General features: G+C 43.4%; 1 protein-coding gene across 1 annotated transcript; it reads left to right on the forward strand.

Moving 5' to 3' along the window:
- Positions 1 to 496: 496 nt before the first annotated feature.
- GCM1 (glial cells missing transcription factor 1) lies at positions 497 to 17,845 on the forward strand. Its single transcript, XM_036916141.2, has 6 exons — positions 497 to 666; positions 2,807 to 3,018; positions 12,632 to 12,884; positions 13,957 to 14,069; positions 15,134 to 15,259; positions 16,662 to 17,845. Exons 2-6 carry the CDS (start codon positions 2,944 to 2,946, stop codon positions 17,397 to 17,399), a joined length of 1,305 nt encoding a protein of 434 aa, XP_036772036.2. The 5' UTR covers positions 497 to 666; positions 2,807 to 2,943; the 3' UTR covers positions 17,400 to 17,845.
- Positions 17,846 to 18,961: the final 1,116 nt, after the last annotated feature.

Here is an 18,961-nt window from a genome sequence, read left to right on the forward strand (position 1 = left end):
CTGACTGGGGCTGTCCCCAGGCTGCTGAGGACATCTCTAGCAGGGAGAACTGTATTAGTTTGGTGGGGGTTCGGGGGAATCGGAACGCTCAGAATTAGCGAGGCAGCATGCTTAGGGGTAGGACAGCATTTTCCTGTTTCTGGTTTAGGAGATGTTGGCTGCTCAGTATTTTTCCGGTAAATTCCATCAGCGTGATGTTTCCCTACCTCTGTATGTTTCTCCTCCCTCTCATACACAGGCAGGGGTAAATGGTGGGAGAATTAGAATCTACTGTCCATCAGTCTGCCTAGGGCCCGACCGGTGAAAGTATAAGAGAGGAACTATCTTTACTTCTCCTGAGGTTTTCCTCAATGTCCATTTCAGTGAAACTGCCTTCTTAACATACAGGAGGGGAAAGTTCAGAAATGCAGTGCAGACTGTTCATCACATTGCTGGCATTCTGAGGAGAATCGGGCTGGTTAAGTGGCTCCCTGGGTCGCTCTTACCTATCCGAGCAGAGAGCATCTAGATTTTGATTGGACTGCTGCCAGAGCTCATTAGCATAGTGTACCTTGACCTGCACTGAGGAACAGTGCTTCTGCATAAAAAATGACCAGACCCTGCTGGGACATGACCCAGAGATGAGGGTTTTATGACGGTATTGTCTGCATCTCCATAAATCCGAAGGTAAGGAAGCCAGAAATCATGAGGAGAGGCAAATATAAGGGATGTGGTTAATGGCCACCCCATTCCTACAGGGTTTCATTTGTTCTAGTTGATTTTCTGTAAAAATGATGAGTAATGAGCACACTTGGTCTCAAGTCACTTTGAAAAAGAGAAGTCTTGACAAATCTACTTCTTTAAGCCTGGAGGAAACCGAGTTGACTTGTTTAAAATTAAAGGGATACAAAAGTCTTCCTTTCCGTGTTGTGTTCTTAAGTTTCAGGGAAGTGTTAAATTAATGTTCATTCACTTGGCAAAAAGCTTAGATCAGGAAATAATTAAAAAGCAATGTAGTTTTTCGGCAACGCTTTTCTATTCCTCTTATTTTAAAAGTGAAAGAATTATGTCAGTGTGAGTAGGCTTAAAATAATGTCTTTGATTTGGGGCAATGTGAATCTTGTTATTCAAACTTTTTTTTTTTAAGATCAGTATATTCCAATTGGCATTTTAGAACCACTGAGTTAACTGTTGTTAGTATTCAAAGAGGTAAGTACATAAAAGTTACTACATTTATTTCATACTGTTTCACATCCTTGTTACTTAAGTCTGCTGAATTAAAGTCAGCCTGTGGCATCATTTCAGTAACCCAGTGTTTATTTCCCAAACACAGAATCTGATTCAAACTCATGGGGATTTAACCTTACGTATCAGTGTTTGAATTGGGGGGCAGGGACTTGATGCTCTTTGAATCTTTGACCGCTAGGTTGTAGGTGATGTGAGTAGGAGGGATAGGGGGGAAAGAGACCCATTTAGCTTGTTCTTTAAAGGCCAAGAACTTTATTTATATGTTCAGGTCATTAAGTCATCTATAGCCATATGTTTTCTCTCAGTGTATCTCAACTATTGACAGGTATTAGGGTTATATAAAATCAAATAACTAAGGAACAAAACTCATGGGACTTGCTAACGTTTAGACTTTAATCTATGGTAGTTTGGGCTTAGTATTAAGTAGTTCTGTTTAACATCGCCAGGTCCCTTGTTTTTCACAAGAGCACCAGCAAATGGAAATGTTACACATGGAAACATGTTTCACTTCATATTCTGCTAACCACATTTCATCTGCAAAATGATTTTTTTTTTGCAAAATGATTACTTTTTTCCTCAAGATAGAAACATTTCAAATTTCTTTTTCTTTTTTTGGTAAACTCCCTTTAACCAATTAGGTAGAAACTAGAGCAGTGTTTCTCATGAGGGAAGAAGTGAAGTTTGTGCAAACATTTTTGAATATCACTTATATAATACAATTTAATCGAAGTAAAGTCGCACAGTTTTCTCGTTGGGGGTGGGGAAGAGGGAGATTGCTAAGTCATGTCCGAAAGTCTTCAAGGTTGCTTTGACTTAAAGTTGAGAGACACTATTTTAGAGCAGTAGTTCTCCAGCCCTTTTGCCCCCAGAGGACACTTGGCCGAGTCTGGAGGCATTTCTGGTTGGCACACTAAGGAGGGGTGGGTTCCTACTACCGCCTGATGGCCAGAGACCAAGGACACTGCTGAACGTCCTGTGATGCCCCAGATAACCCCCTCCAGCAGGGAACTGCCAGGTCCAAAATGTCCACACTGCCAAGGATTTTAGAGGAATTTGACATGAGGATACCCCTCCATAATAGCTGAAGATCGAAAGTGCACATTCAGTTTATGGAGGGGAAGAAGACTAATCTCTATGGCAATTTTGATGTGAAAAATACCAATAGACCCATCTGGTAGTGATGTTCGCCCCCGTCACTTGAGCCACACATTAGCAGATTGATGAAGGCATTTCTGTGGAAGTAACTCCAAGCCGGCTCTCCCTCCTGCCCCAACACAGGTGTACGGAAGGGAAGGTCCCAACCACTGACTGCAGGTGACAACGGTCCATCCCAAGGCCTTCACAGCCTGAGTGTAGCAATGAGGAAGGAGCCCAGGCCCAGGGGTGAGCTCAGGGGTCACTGTGCTTCTAGTCCCTGATGGTCAAGCTTTATTTCTGCAAGATCCCAAGTGGCTTCCACATTTTGTTTCCATTTGTGCACTGGTACTTGCAAAAATGTCAATGAAACAGGTTTTTCTGGCAGATAGGCAGTGATTTTTATCTCCTCAACAGTCAGTATTACTATCATTTATTTTTTTAGCATCAGAAAACAATCTCCTGGTCTAAGCTGCTTGAGTGGACTGATCCAATTGTATTAAGAGCCTTTGAGAGCAAAATTCTCAAGCACTTCCGAGGGGAGTTGAAGAGACGGGAACCAGTGGGTTACCCAACTTTATCATGGAACCTGAAGAATTTGATTCCGAGGACAAAGAGATGTTAAGCTGGGATATTAATGATATGAAACTGCCACAGGTATGTACTTGCTCTAAGATACTGGCTTCATCTTCTTGACTACTAACTTGCTAAGACTTGGAAGGAAATTGGTGAAGGTCCAGTTGAGTGAACTCCTCTCCTCCAAAACGTCAGCTGGACCTCCAACTGAGATGTCAGATTTTTACGATTAGATGCCAAGACGTACGATTTGAGTGGTTTTTACCTACGAGACGCTCCTGATTATAGACTGAGGCAAAGAAATTGCTACTTGCCTTCTCTTTCAAAGTTGGCTTGGCTCAGGTTGCTCTTGCCCTGGCTAGAAGTGGAATAAAATCCATGATAATGTATTTGCCAGTAGGGTGACTCTTCATAATGCACAAGTTCCCATTCAACCTTATTTGCTATAGTAATAGTTTTAAACTAAATCTGTAACTGCAATACTCAAGCTCTTGTGGGATACAGTATTCTCTTTCTAAAACTTTCTTAAATAATGCACAGTACACACACACTGGGCTGCTTTCCAGCTATGGAGTGACTTCCATTTCAGGTTTTCTTTGCCTTCATTTTTGGCAGTTGACCAAAGTTGACTCTTAATTTGGTGGAAAATGTTAGTCGTTTCAAACTGACTTCCTTGACCTCCCTCTTTGGCGTTTGAAGGATGTTTTCACTGGGACTTGTTTGAAGAGGTGACAAGGAAGGCTAAGGCTAGAGACTACCAAGTGAAGATAAAGTCGAGCTAATCTGCCTAATTCTGGGGAACAAGTAATTTGAACTACCCCAAGCAGGGGAGAGAGAATGGAGATTCCACGGTCTGGATTTATAACCATTCCAGATTTTCTTTCTAATGAAGACTTAATTCAGATCATTCCAAATTTCAATCTAATGAAGATTTTCCTTTGTTTCTCTTTATGTTTCTCCTTAATCTGTCCCCCGCCCCACCCTTTCTCTCTTGGTAGGTCTTAGAAGAGCTGAAGGACACAGCATGCCCTACTTTCCATTCATTTAAGTACAGTTAGATAAATCATGCAGATACCTGTTTTAAGGATTTGTCTTTGTAGTTGGTCTTGATTGGTTTGTGATTGTTGTAGCTGTTCTAGGGAAAAGCTTAAGGTTCATTTTAATTATTCCTGGCTCAGTGATCTATATTGCCACCTATTCCTAATTTCATGATTGGAGCTCCCAAACAGAAGCTGGGCATTTGTAAAATCAAGAGCTGAAGTAAGCAGGTACATCGAAGATTTGTAATGTCACGTCCTAGAGCAGGGGGTTTAATGGGCCTGAGAACCCCTTGAAATGGTGGGTAACACTGTACTAATAAACATTTTTTTCTGGGGCAGAGGATTCCTATCATCAGATCTGTGGACAAAAGAAAGGAAGAACCACCAACCTGGAGGGAAATTCAGGGCTCATAAAAGTTCATGTTCCAACATGAATTTCTAAAAACAGTAGCATTCTCAGTGACCCAAGATATTCAGCTGAGAAATCTACACCAGAAGTACACATTCAGTTTTGGAAATGTATCGATTATAGTTCATAGAAAAAGTTCGATTGCTCATGGAAAGAGCTCAGTGCCCTTCAATTTGTTAAATACATGAGAGAAATGGTTAAAAGTGCAATGTCATTTACTATTTTCTGAGAGTACCATCCCTACCTGGGTTTATGCTGCCTCTGGAATCGTATCAAGAACCAGTTGAGGTGAAAAATAAAAGGTCTTAGATTTGCAAGCATATTAGGTTTTATATTTGGTGAGCATATATGCAGGCAGAGTGGGGTGTGAGGTAAAGCTGGGGCTTGGAGACAAAGCCCTGATTTGAAATTCTAGTTCTGCCTCTTTGAACAGCCTTGGGGAATTGTTTATCTTTTCTGAGATTCCCTTTCATCTTCTGAATATGAGGTTGTTGCACTAAATGGTCTCTTATGTTCCCTTTCGGTTCTAACAGTCTAGGGTTCTGTGATCTGAGATTTGGAAGATGGCCTGCATTCTAGAACTATCCGCCCATTCCTAACACAATGCCTGGCATGTATTAAACAGCCATTAAATGACAAATACGGAATTCACTAATGAATGGCTCTGTTGCTTATAATCTGTGTGGCTTTAACTAATCTGTTGTCTTGTTTTAGTAACCTCCTCAGTACAATGAAAATAGTAATCCTTATATACCTTACCTAAATCTCTAAGCTGTTTAGAGCAGCTAAATGTGCTAAATATTTCCCAAAATGTGTTCTGTGAAGTATACAGTTACAAGGAAGTTTATTGAACCTAGTATTTCCCTTTTTCTAGGTTTGGTAAAATTAAACAGCTTTCTTTACTGAAGACTTGGAGACTTTCTTACCATTCATGAATGGCTGGTTCTCCCAAGAGAAGGCTGTGTTTGGCTTTGCTACCCTAAGTTATTTTTGACCATGAAGTCAGGTGATTAATGTTCCTTGGACCATCTGTTTGGTCGTTAAAAAAAAAGTGTGGTTTGAAAGATGAATCCATTGGCTTATTATAAAAAATTTCCCCCATTTCATTCTCTCTTCCATTCATACAAATAGTTTATAGTTTATTTTTCATAATTTTATATTCTTGTCAGGATTATTCCTTCTGCGACACCTGGGCAAATGCCTGCATCTTGTAGACAAATTCCTTCCCAGTTAATCCACTCACATATTTCAGTTTTCAAGATGGTCACCCGAATGCTAATGGCAGCTTCTGGCCATGGAAACTCCATATCCCCTTATACATTTCAGATATGTCAGGATTTATGGCAACGAATAAAGATGTATCGTAATTTCTGGCAGCAGTGACCGGTGATGTCTTCATTAGGACATCAAAGGTTTCTGAGTAGCTAGAATGTGCAGACAGTTGAGCAGGCCCAGGGAAACGGGGGCCAGGAAGCTGGGTTTCATGGAACGGCTCGTGATCTTCTGGCCTAGTGGAAACCAGGGCTCGAATAGAAAATCAGTGCCCTATAGAAAATGCTAGAGGCACTTGAAAGTGGAAGTATAAAATTCAGCCTGACGAGCCTGCAGAGTGAGCAGAACCGTCTGGCAGAGGGCTTTCGGTGGAGAGGTGCCCTGCAGCATGTAAGAAGACTAGGGCAGGGGACCAGAGTAGGCACCAGAGCCTGAAGGCTGTTCGAAGTCTACATTTGGAGAACTTGTGCACAGGGGTTCAGGAGGACTTGGGAGGCGCCCACATGGAAAGGTGGTTTGAAAGCATGCTATCCGAAGAGAATTCAGTTATCAGCCTCTGAGGCTGGAAAGGCCTGATCAGATCTGGGGCTCAGAGAGTCCTCTTGGCTTCACTAAATCATTCCTCCCCTGTGTTTATTTCATGTGTGTTTCCTCTTCCTTTGAGCTGCAGATGCAACTATATATCTTCATTTCACTTGTTTCTGGTCACTCCTCTGAACTGTGATTCTTTTGATACCATTTCTCCTTAATCCATCCCCCAAGGAGGCAGCCCTGAACTGCAGGCACTTAACTTACTCAAAACTGTCACTGATAAAAGTCTCTTTATTCCAGGCCAATGTCATACACCAATTTCACTTTTCCTTCCTATTCGCCTTAAATTACATTTGCATTTTAAAAGTTCAGATGTAATTGGTTCAGGGTTTGCTTGGTTCAAGCAGCAAATGGCTGGTGTAGGTTTAGTCTTATCTGTGTTGAAAATGTCAATTTCGTGGTCCTGGGTAGTGTCACACATTCATTAATATTGATTGTGATTCTTAAGAGCCTCGGATCCCTAAGAGAAAACAAATTTTTTTTTTAGGATTGAAAATCATTTTTCTCCTAAATCATATCCACTCTGTTCCTACCCCCAGCCAGTGTTTCTAAGCAGAAGTACAGGGTGTTCCCGTAATGCATGGCAGATAAACACCCTGAATCATTTTGTTCTTAGACATGAGCAGTTTTCAGTTTAAATCCACAGCCAGTGTCACACCCAATCATTAACTCACAAAAATCCAAGGTGTAAGTATATTTTTTTGTAGAGAAAAGATAAAAATATACATAGGCTAAATATAAATGTAGGCCAGCTTCAAGCCTGGTCAGTTAACTGCAAGGAGGCCACATCTCCCATTAGTTAATCCCCGGACCATGATTTTAACCAGCAAAATTTCCTTTGCCTCAAATTTATGAGCATAGGTGAGTCTTTGAGCTCTGTTGGTGAATTCATGTGGCTAAGCGTAATGAGAACGAGCCAGTTGTAGTAATCAGTTGTGTCTTGGTGGTAGGGAGCTAACAAGCAAACCAGATTCTGTATTTCTTGTTAATTGTTATCTGACTGTGTGATAAGGCCACGTTGTAGGTCTGACGGGGACATCCATGACTCTGTCTCCTTTGTCTAGTGTTCTCCTGATCTCAAGGTCATTTGAACTCCCTAGGACAGTTTCGCCTATTTAGGTGCCTGCATGGTCACTGGGGACCCCCACTGTTTGGCCCAGAATTGTTCTGTCACCCTGGGCTCCTGGTGTGATGGGGATGTGGGAGCAACACTGCACCTGTGGTAGCAGGGAGTCTGCTGGGTGCCTACCAGGAGGTCCCTTGCTTGGCCAGGTGGAGTGGACCGAAAGGCAGACAAGAGAAGACGTAGGAGGGGGAGTTTGAAAGCTGGGGCACTGTGGCCCACTTTACTGTTGTCTGAGTAAATAAGAAACTTGTCTTGGCTATTTAACAAAGGTAGGAAATTGCAGGATTAGTCTAAGGAGTAATTCTTGAGTTAACTCAGAAACATTTTGTTGAATTGAATGTCTCCCTTTGATAACACTTGGAGTTTGGTTTTCAGTCAGCTCAGAAGAGGTAAGTTCCTGAAAGGTTGTATGTCAATCAAAATGCTGGTTGAATTTTTTTCTGTATTCCATAAGTAACATCTAATTTTTCCCTGCTATTTGATGTGCTTAAAGGTGCATCTGTTTGTTATCCCTGTGTTATTTGGAAACATTTATTTGTAAGGAATTAATAAGCTATTCCCATTAAAGGAAACCAGGCAGATAATTGCTTTATATGAGAGTGGAGTATATTCCAAGTGAAAATCAATTTTAATATAAAAACACAGTAATGTAGATATTCTTGATACCTATTTCAGAATTTTTATTTTGTTTCAAATAGTAGTATGTATATACTCAATTCTTACAGCACCCTATTAACACTTCAAGCAGTTATGTAAATTAGAAGGAAGAGCAGATGTGGGTATACACTCATTGCATAAAGTTTCAAAGATGTTGAGTGAGTTCGAGGATTAAGTCTCTTATTTAAAAAATTACACACAGCAGTCCCAGAAATATTAGTTAAACCCCGAATGATGTTAACCATGAGATTATGAAATATAAATTAGTTAGATTTGCATGTTGGAAACCTTAAGACTATTCCCTTTAAATTATAAACTTCTTAACCAAGAGGAAAAGCAAAGAGTTACTCATGAAAAGTTAGGAATTAAAATAAACAGAAGATCTGAAAAGAAGGAACTATTTTTGTGGGGATTTGCTAAACAAGATTAAGAAATGATTATTCTTTCTTTTTAAATTTTACCTCTCTGTTGCCTTAATTTTACAAGGCTTTCAGAGGTCACTGTCATTCATGTGGGTGTCTGTTCCTTCGCGTTCCTGGAGTCTAGGTTTGCCCCTAATTTCAATGTCAGAAGATATCAAAGGTCCCACAAAGCATCTAGGTCAAAAGACACCGGGCATAATAAATAGCCAAGAAAATAGCCTGATGTGAGTTCCTTTACTTCTAGTGATTTTCTTGAGTCCCATGTGTTATCAAAATTATTACTTCTTTACTGGTGGAACTGGAAAAGTAGGCTACCTGTGGAGGGCTGGTAGGAAAAAAAGCTTAAAAGATGGTGGAATGTAGAACATATGTTGGGCCCTAAAACAAACCTCGATGGTATTAAAGTAATTGGAAAGCACACAGAGAATGTTCTCCAACTACAACAGACTTAAACGAGAAATTACCAGCAAAGGGCAACAGGAAAACACATGAATACATGGAAACCAAGCAATGTATTTCTAAATAATCCGTGGGTCAAAGAGAAAGCCTCAAAGGGAGATCAAAAAGTTTAGATACACTAAACTGAGAGAGAAAAGATAAGAGAGATGGTTTCTTCCTCCGGCGAGGGGGTCTGCTGTCCGTGGGGCCTCACTGATGCCGTCCCCACCGTCTGCCTTGTGGGACTTACGGCGCTGGGTAACCTGACGGGGCCACGAACCTTTACAACAAGGTGATCTCGGCTTTTCCTCAAGTCCACCTCACTCTTGTCTCTCTTATCCTAAAAACTGTCCTTTGTATTTGAATAATTCAAATCCACCAGTAGATTTTTGAGTCCAAATTGTTAAAGGTCCACATCTTAATGTGTTAAACTGAATTTTTTATTATTTCAAGGGATAAAACAGTATGTTTTCTATGGTATTTCTGTGACAGAGAACAAGAGCAGTATTTTTTTATTAAGATACATATATTGAAACGGCACAAATCTTAGTGTACAGCTTGATGAAATTTGACATGCATATATATACGACTCATGTAGTCACCACCAGTTGAAGGTATCTAACATTCCTGCTAATTTTTTCCCCTTCAGTTTTACCTATTCCGTGCCCCCAACCCCCAACACCATGGCAACTACCAGTCTATTCTCTTGTTTTCAAGTCTATTTCTGTTTTGTTTGCTCTGTGATTTAGATTCCACATATAAGTGTGGAATCTTTCTCTTAACTTACTTCATTTAGCATAATGCCCTCTAGGTCCATCCATGTTGTCATAAACGGCAAGACTTCATTCTTTTATGGCTGAGTAATAATCCATTGTGTATATGCACCACATCTTCCTTATCCCTTCATCTCTCAGTGGACGCTTAGGTTGCTTTTGTATTTTGGCCCGTTGTAAGTAATGTTGCAATAAAGGATTGCTTATATCTTTTCAAATTAATGGTTCTGTTAAGAGAGCATTGCTTAGAGCCTTAACTCAGAAGAGAAGAGAATAGAAGGTGGGTGGAGGATTCCAGGGTGGGGCTGCCTGAGGTGTCCCTCTCTCTGGGCATTGACTCTTACCCAGCTCAGAATTATTGGAACTGGAGGAGAGAGGGAAAGATCTAGGAAAAGGCAGGCAGTCCATTCAGTAGGTCCACCTGGCCACGCCTCCTTCCTGGAAGCTCTGCTAGAGCTGCCTGATGGATCAGAGGGGTCTTGGCTTGGGACAGACGCCACCCACCCTCTTCCTGAGCAACTCCCCCTGCCCATGCCGAACCAGAGCGGCCAAGGAGCGCAGGCAGGACCAGCCGGTGTGGTTCCTCTGAGAAAGAAGGTCATGGAACAAGGGTTGCACCAATTAAGTTTTTGTTTTACAGGGGCTTGGACTTCTGTCTTGCATTCGGCTTGGCCAAGTTTAAAGCATGAAGTGACCGTTCCATGGGTCTTTTCTCTCCCGAAAGCCAGTGGCCCTTAACAACCACATTGCTGGGTTGTGTGTGGCCCCGGGTCTAGGAGACGAGCAACTAACTCTGAAATGGCGCTTGCTGTGTGCCAGACGCTGTTGAAATGCTTTGTGTATGTTAACTCATCCCTCTCACAACATCCCTGTGAGGCAGGCGTGCTGCTCCCGCCATCTTACAGAGCAGGGAATTTCCGAGCGGGCAAAGAACTTCGTCAGGACTCACACCCAGGCTGTCTCAGCCGGCAGCCAGCAAAGGTTTTGTAAAGGGCTAGACAGTAACATCATAGGTTTTGTGGCCCATACTGTGTCTGCCACAACTATGTGATTCTGCTGTGGTAATGTGCAGTTGTCCACAGACAGCATTTAAATGAATGGATGTGGCTGTGTCACAATAAATCTTGATTTACAAAAACAGGCAGTGGGCTGGATTCGGCACACAGGCCCTCCTGTGCACACCTCAGCTCCTGTTAATAAGCACTATCTCTCACTTGTATTTCCTGAGACCCACCTCTGTTCCCATTATATGCCATCCCAAATGACCAGCCTGATTGTATAAAACTTAGAATTTCCATCAGCTCTTCACAGTACATCTGTGAAGTGTGTTTTATCCGTGTGCCCATTTTTAGAGAAGAGCACAGTGAGGCTTCGGAGACAAAGTCGCTTGCCTTTGTCTCATGTTACAGTGTTCTTCGGCACATTCTCTGTGTGAAATCTGACTCTATAACAGCGGCTTCCTTGCGCAGTCCTTCCATCTTGATGTTGATATTTTGCTTTTTCCTTCTGAAATGTCTTGTCTTTCCTTTCTCATATTCTACACTATGTTTTCTTGCTAGGGAAAGAAAGGAGAGGTAACCTGATCTGTCCTTCTGGACCTTCTAGAACCTTCTATCCTGACCTTCCAGAATCTTCTGATGAAAAATGTTCTACCATGCCAGGTCTCTGGAGGCTAAGGGGATGAGCACAGCCCAAGTTGATTACTGAGACTGTTGAATGAATCTCTCTCAAAGAACTAGATGGGATCTGTCAAATGCAGCAGCTGTTGACCAGAGCAGGGCCTAAGGAATATGAGCTGTAGCATTTGCGGCGAGCACGTATTTATTTGTTGAAGTATCATTGATACACCATCTTACACTGGTTTCAGATGTTCAACACAGCGGTTTAACAGTTGCCCATATTATTAAATCCTCACCCCCACTAGTGCAGTTCCCATCTGTCAACATAGAAAGATGTTACAGAATCGTTGGTTCTATTCTCCATGCTGTACTACCATCCCTGTGACCAACTTACATTACGATGAAGACTTTTTGTACCTGTCTATCCCCCTCACTCACCCTGCCCACCCACCCCCATCCCTCCCCTCATCGTAACCACCAGTTACTTCTCAGTGTCCCATGAGTCTACTGGGGCATTTATTTACAGCTTACTCCATATTAGGTGCTGTGCTGAGTGTTTCTAATGTATTATCATGTTTAATTCTCAGAACCACTCTTGAGATAAGCAGTCTCATTTTCCCTATTTTGCAGATGAAGAAAGAGAAGCACAGAAAGCCTGGGTAACTTAGGAGATAAGGATTGCTTTTTCTGAGTCCCTGACCTTTTAAAGGAGAGCTCAGTTAGATGCTCATACACGAATATTACCAGTGCAGGGCAAGAACACAGCAGTTTCCAGCCAAAGTAAATTCTTCCTCACTCCTCGGCTCTGTCTGAGGCCCATGGGGGAGCAGAGGAAAAGGAGGAAAATCTCCCCAGGGGAGGAAGTGGTTCTCAGAACCCTCTGCACCAGGGTGCTCCAGTCATCCCACTGTTTACTCGTGACTTTGTATAAACCCTTAGCATTCTCAATAAGGTATCTACAGTGGGGCTGAGACTTTATCTCACTACTCTCCCACAATGTTTCCACAGTGATTGTGTAAGAGCACAATATTACTTCACCCGCAAAATCCTTAGTAAAGAAATAGTCATAACTCTTACCACCAAGAGATAGAGATACACCTGTCGGGTGGAACTCCGAGGGGTTGAATCGCAACTTGCTTTGATCCAGGGGTCAAGTGTGCAGTTTGACACGGCAGCCGTGTCACCGCCACTGTGCTGGGTTCTCAGATCCGCCATCAGGACTGAGTCCAGGTTGCTGTTTGCCAGGGTCTCCCACCCAGCTCTGCAGAGCCAAAGCAGCCTTCGTGTCTTTGGACAGTTGTTATTTTCTAGCTTAAAATACACTAACGTTCTTGGTGTGTCTGTCAGAACGTGAAGAAGACCGACTGGTTCCAGGAGTGGCCAGATTCCTACGAGAAGCACATCTACAGCTCGGACGACAGGAACGCGCAGCGGCACCTGAGCAGCTGGGCCATGCGCAATACCAACAACCACAACTCCCGCATCCTCAAGAAGTCGTGCCTGGGCGTGGTGGTGTGCAGCCACGACTGCGCGTCCGTGGAGGGCCGCAAGGTCTACCTGAGGCCCGCCATCTGCGACAAGGCCCGGCAGAAACAGCAGAGTGAGTGGGGCCCTGGCCCTGGTAGGAGCTGGCATCTACCCAGAGGCCCCTGCCTGAATGGGCCACTACATCCAGCACCTCCCAGGAGACCCAGCCTTCACTTGGGAGTGTGGCGGACACTGAACATATTACACATATTACACGCAGAGCATACTAAGGAGAGCCAACCAGCCCCTCTGCCCCACAGATCTGCCATGCCCAGCATGCCCACCATTACAGCTTCTCCCTTGGCTTAAGGCATCTGACTCATGACCCTGGCTAAAAGGAAGATGCATTACTTCAGAGACTAGCATTAATTCATCAGGGCACCTACCTGAAGTTTAGGAGAAAGTTGCTTATCTCAGCTGCCACCTGACAGCTTGGGGAATGGGTCACTAAGATAAGCAAAGGGAGTGCTTTGATGTAGAAGGAGCCGTGGGACTGACTCTGAGATTAGACTTAATTCCATGCCATTTAGGTTCATTTCATAATCACATGCTGCGGTATTATTTTGGTTTTTTATCATATTTATCAGGTTGTGAAATAAATGCATTCAACATTCCTTTGCCCAACTCAGACCTCAAGTTACTTCATGTTCTGTCCTTGTAATTTGTCTTTAGAACTTGCTCTCAGGTCAGGATCTGGTATCAGTCATTTACACTTTAGTGTAAATTTAGTAACTGTGCTCACTTGCTCTGCCTCCCATGTGGCCCATGTGGCTTTGCTCTTTGACCCTTAGTTCTAATTGTGAAGTGAAAGAATTTTTTCCTCTTATTTTACTAAGAATTTGCAGTGTCACTAAATAAGTAGGGAGGGATTTTTCTGCTTAAAAGAGCTCTCCTCTGTTCTGTGAATTACCCACTCTGCAGGGAACTGCCTACTCTACCCATATATGAGACTGATCTGGGCTGCATTGATGGTGAGGCCTCCTGGGCCCAGGGGTAAGGCCCAGTGGATAGAAGCCCATAAAACCATGCCCAGGTATATTCTCTGCCATCCTGGAGTCAAAGCTGAAACTGCCAGGGCTGTACAGACACAGAGTTAGCTGGCAAGGCTCAGCCGGCGGTTGCTACCTCCCTGTGCTCTTTCATAGGGAAACGCTGTTCCAACTGCAACGGGCCTCTGAAGCTCATTCCTTGCCGAGGCCATGGAGGCTTCCCGGTCACTAACTTCTGGAGGCACGACGGACGCTTCATATTTTTCCAGGTTGGATTTGAGTTAAGAGTTGTGAGATAACATTTCTCTTGAGGTAAAAAAATGTTTACAGTCCAGGAGATGGATAGGTGAATGAGAGCCTGCGCCAGTGTGAGGCGCAACGCTGGACATGCAAATTTCTGTACCCCACACCTCAGCGGGGCGCTGGAGGCTGAGGGGGGGAGCTGCTGACTGCCCCAGCTCCTTAGGGAAGGCTGCTGTCAGTAATCTGGTCATGCTCAGGCTTGCACGGGGCTGTGGCATGTGATGGCCTTTGACAGACCTGAGATTGAATATCAGCTCTGGTTTCTACCTAGCTCTGTAAACCTGCACATGTTACTTCACTCCCCTAAGCCCCAGTTTTCTGTGGATATGTAAAATGTGGATATTAAGAAGTATGAATCCAGGCACGGTGGTGAGGAGCACCAGTCTGCTGACAGCGACTGCCTGGATTTGACTCAGTAACATGTTGTTAAACCAGTTCTCTGAAAAGAAAATGTCCTGATGGGTAGGCTTGCCAGTTTCTGTATCATAACTATTCCCACCAGGATTTCCAGCTACCGCATATTTTTTAATAGCCAGCTCACAAAATTCCCGAATGTCTGATAATTAGATGTCAGTTTAGGGAGCCCCAGCACCCTTTGAATCCTAGCTTCCCTGCTTTCTAGGGAGGCTACCCAGGTGGTGTAATCGCTCTGTGCCTCAATGACCTGTTCTGTAAGCTGGGGGATGCTAATAATGTTATGTACCTCACAGGGTTGTGCTGCAGATGAAGGGAGATCGTGTGTTTATAACAGCCTCCTACGCATACTGTGGGAAACACTTAGTAAGCGTTACTTATTATCATCATGAGTGTGACTTTGCCAGGTGGGCGAGCAGCACCCCCAGAAGGAGCCTCGGAGGCAGAGGGGTGGGCAGGCAAGAGAGTGCACCGTGTGCTTCCGAGGTGCTTAAAAGGTGTATCCCATCTTAACGGTTGTGACGACACCCAGTCAGATGGCAAGCAAGCCCTGGGGAAAGCCTATGTACAGTGAGTAGGATCCAGTGACTGACTTTACCTCCTCGTTTCCTTTAAGTCAAAGGGGGAGCATGATCATCCCAAACCAGAAACCAAACTGGAAGCCGAGGCACGAAGAGCAATGAAGAAAGCGCACACAGCGTCCTCCGTGTCCTTGAAGCTGAAGGGGAGCCCAGAGACAAAGGTGGCTTTGCCCATGTTCCCTGCGGGGGAGCAGTAGGTCTCTCTGTCCCTGTCCCTGTCCCTTACCTACAAATGAAAGCCAGACGCTGTGCTGTTAGGCTCTTCTTCTTTGTGGTCAGGCAAGCATCCACCAAAGAATCAGGTTTTCCTTTTAATTTCTACCATCTGTGTAGCATGGTCTCAACTGTAAATTCGAGATGGTCTTGGAATAATCTTCCCTCCTACGATTAACAAGAGAAGCTTGAATTAATACTTAACCTGTATTTGGCACTCTAGATTTTGGTCCTGGTAGATCCAAAAATTAACTGAAATGACCTCCACAAAGCATTAGCCGAGATCTTCTCAAGATTTTTACAAGATTTCCATTCTTCCCCAGAACAGGTGATGGCCTCAGCACACTCTGCCAAGATGAGATAATCAGGAAGTTTCTGAAAACAGTGGTCCTGGGGTGGGAGGGAGGGATGGAGGCTTCTCCCTACAGCCAAACTCTCCGTGAAGTCCGAGGCTCTGGGTATCATACCATAGATTTGTGGGTTTATCGGCTGAATGGTAATTCCTACACAGTCCTATCATTCATGTTCCACATTTCTTTTTAGGAGAACAGAGGTGGAACTAGCCCATTCCTGAAGGCCATAAGTGTACCTTATATAGAAAAAAAATTGTAATTTGAGTCTGTTGGAGGGAAATATGAGTCCCTGAAATCAGATAGCTTGTCCCTCTCCAGCCATGGGACAAGTGGAAGGGCATTTCCTCCCATGTGGTCTGCCTGTTACAGTCTCCACCCCCATCCTCTTATTTGTTGATAGTTCTACATAAACAGGACAATAACTTAATTCTCCAACAGGTTCTTCTCCTGTGATTCGCTGGGGGACAATGTACTTCCCCCATTTATAAAAACAACTTCACCATTTCATGTTGTAGAGGTCCTATTTATGATTTCAACAAAACTTCTCTGGGTTTAGAGAAAAGTCTTGAGAAAAAAAAATAACCCTAGTCTCTCAGACTCCTAGCAGCACTAAGTGAGAGAGCTGTCCTGAGTATAATACAACCCTCTGGAGCTGTGGTTTGATTTTTATTAAATAGCCCCTTATAAATTTCTCACAAAGGCAGTTAGGATATCAGATTTGCGTTTGAGGGTGAAACATTTTAAACACACTCCTGTCTCCTCAGAGTAAAAGGAAATGCAGTCGCTACTAGTTCGTAGGCTGTAAGATGGAATTGGAAGAAGCCGTTGCTTCTTTCAGATCCCAGTGGTTGTGGTGAAACTGCTCTGGGTGTTCATGCTTCAAGGAAGGAATGAGGAAAATCTGACAGCGTGTATTTGTACAGAGTAACTGGGTGCCAGTGGTAGTTGTGTCCATTTGCTTAACTTATTAACATGAGCTTTTCACTTTCTTTTCCAGGCTCTTCCAGGCGAAACACAAAGCTGGGGAAGTTTGCCTTTAACTTGGACTCTCCAGGAAGGCGTCCAGTTGTCTGGTAGTTACAGTGGACACTTAATAGCTAACGCGCCCCCACAGAAGTCGCTGAATGATTGCTTATCCTTTTCCAAGGGTTATGGTTTCGGGGGAGCCACCGATGTGGCAGACTCCACTTCCACCTTGGACCCTAGTAAGCTCTATGACAAATGTAAATTGTCCAGCAGTTGGATCTACAATAGTGGGGACTTGATTCAGCCTGTTTCTGGAGTCTTCTCTGACTACAATGATCTGCAAACATGGAATAAAAACACTGTTTTAGGGAGAAATCCTCTTAATGACAACCGTTGTCCCAATTATTCTTTACCCTTGACCAACTGGCCTTATGAGTTCTCCCTTTCCCAGACCTCTTCTGAACCCTTTTACCAGCAGATTCCAGGGGAGCCACCTGCAGCCAAAACCAGCTGTCACCCACTGTGGCCAAATCCAGGGGGTGATCTTCACGAAGAGAAGGTACGTGTGGATTGTAGCAGCTATTGCCCGACCGCCACGTGCCATTCACCTCAGGAAGACCCCTTGCTCCTCACCTACTCCTCCCATCCTCACCATCAATCCTCCCTGCCGGCCAAGAGCAGCAAGTGGGATTTCGATGAAGAAATGCGGTACATGGGTTTGGATCACTGCAACAGTGAAATGTTTCTAAACCTCTGTCCGTTAAGATGATCCAAATCTACACCCTTGTGCACTGTTAGAGGGAACGTAATTTGGTGCAGACACTATGGAAAACAGCACAGAGGAGCCTCAAAAAATTATAAGTAGAGCTGCCATGTGACCCAGCAATCCCACTTCCGGGAATATATCTTAAGGAAACAAAATCACTATCCTAAAGAGATACCTGCACCTCTATGTTCATAGCAGCCTTATTTATAATAGCCAAGGCCCGGAAACAACCCCATGTCCATCGATAGATGAGTGGATGAAGAAGATGTGGTGAATATATACGATGGAATACTCTTCAGCCACAAAAAAGGAAATCCTGGTGTTTGCAACAACATGGATGGACCTTGAGGGAATTACTCTTAAGTGAAATAAGTCAGACACAGAAATACCGCATGAACTCACATGTGGAATCTAAAAAAGCCCAGACTTACAGAAAAAAATCAGACTGGAGGTTGCCAGAGGTGGGGGTGAGGGGCGGGGAATTGGGGGCAGGTGATCAACAGGTACAAACTTCCAGTTTTAAGATAAGTTCTGGAGATAACTGTGTGATGACTAGTTAACAATATTGTATATTTAAAAGTTGATAAGAAAGTAGGTCTTAAAAAGTTCTCATCTCAAAAAAGAATATGTGTAACTGAGGTGGTGGAATTAAACTTACTGTGGTAAAAATTTTGCAGTATATACATACATATATCGGGTAATTATGTTGTATACCTTAAACTTACACAGTGTTGTATCTTAATTATATCTCAGTAAAACTGGGGGGAAAGAAAGTGACCCAAATCTTTTACAGCTACTCAAAAAGATTGTTTTGGGAAAGGGCTGAAAGAATTTTTTGAAGGGAACAGTTTTCAAAACAATACAGATAAATTGAAATCATGATGACAATCAGAACACAATCTGTCGGCGCCTCCTCCACCCCTGCAGCACCCCCATCCAGTGGAATGGAAACCTGCCCAGTGTGGTGGGAAATGCTCTCTGCTTCCCCAACCCCCACACATTATTGGTAGCATCCGATGACAGCATTGGGTTTCATTGTCCTTGAGTCAAATCAAACAAAGCAGAGACTTTTTTTTTTCTTGCTTTTTTGATACTTGCCATTCTGGTGTAAGGCAATCCATTGTTATTATTATTATTTTTTTGTTATCATTAATCTACAATTACATGAACATTAAGTTTACTAGGGTCCCGCCTTCAGCAAATCCCCCCCACAAACCCCATTACAGTCACTGTCCATCTGCATAGTAAGATGCTGTAGAATCACTACTTGTCTTCTCTGTGTTGCACAGCCCTCCCTGTGCCCCCCACCCACATTATACATGCTAATCGTAAGGCCCCCTTTCTTTTTCCCTTCCCTTATCCCTCCTTTCCCTCCCATTTTCCCCAGTCCCTTTCCCTTTGGTAACTGTTAGTCCATTCTTGGGTTCTATGCTTCTGCTGCTGTTTTGTTTCTTCAGTTTTTCTTGGTTCTTGTACTCCACATATGAGTGAAATCATTTGGTACTTGTCTTTCTCCACCTGGCTTATTTCACTGAGCATAATACCCAGAGCAGAGACTTTTTGAA

This window comes from Manis pentadactyla, chromosome 16, assembly GCF_030020395.1.
Source record: "Manis pentadactyla isolate mManPen7 chromosome 16, mManPen7.hap1, whole genome shotgun sequence".
Lineage (NCBI taxonomy): Eukaryota > Metazoa > Chordata > Mammalia > Pholidota > Manidae > Manis > Manis pentadactyla.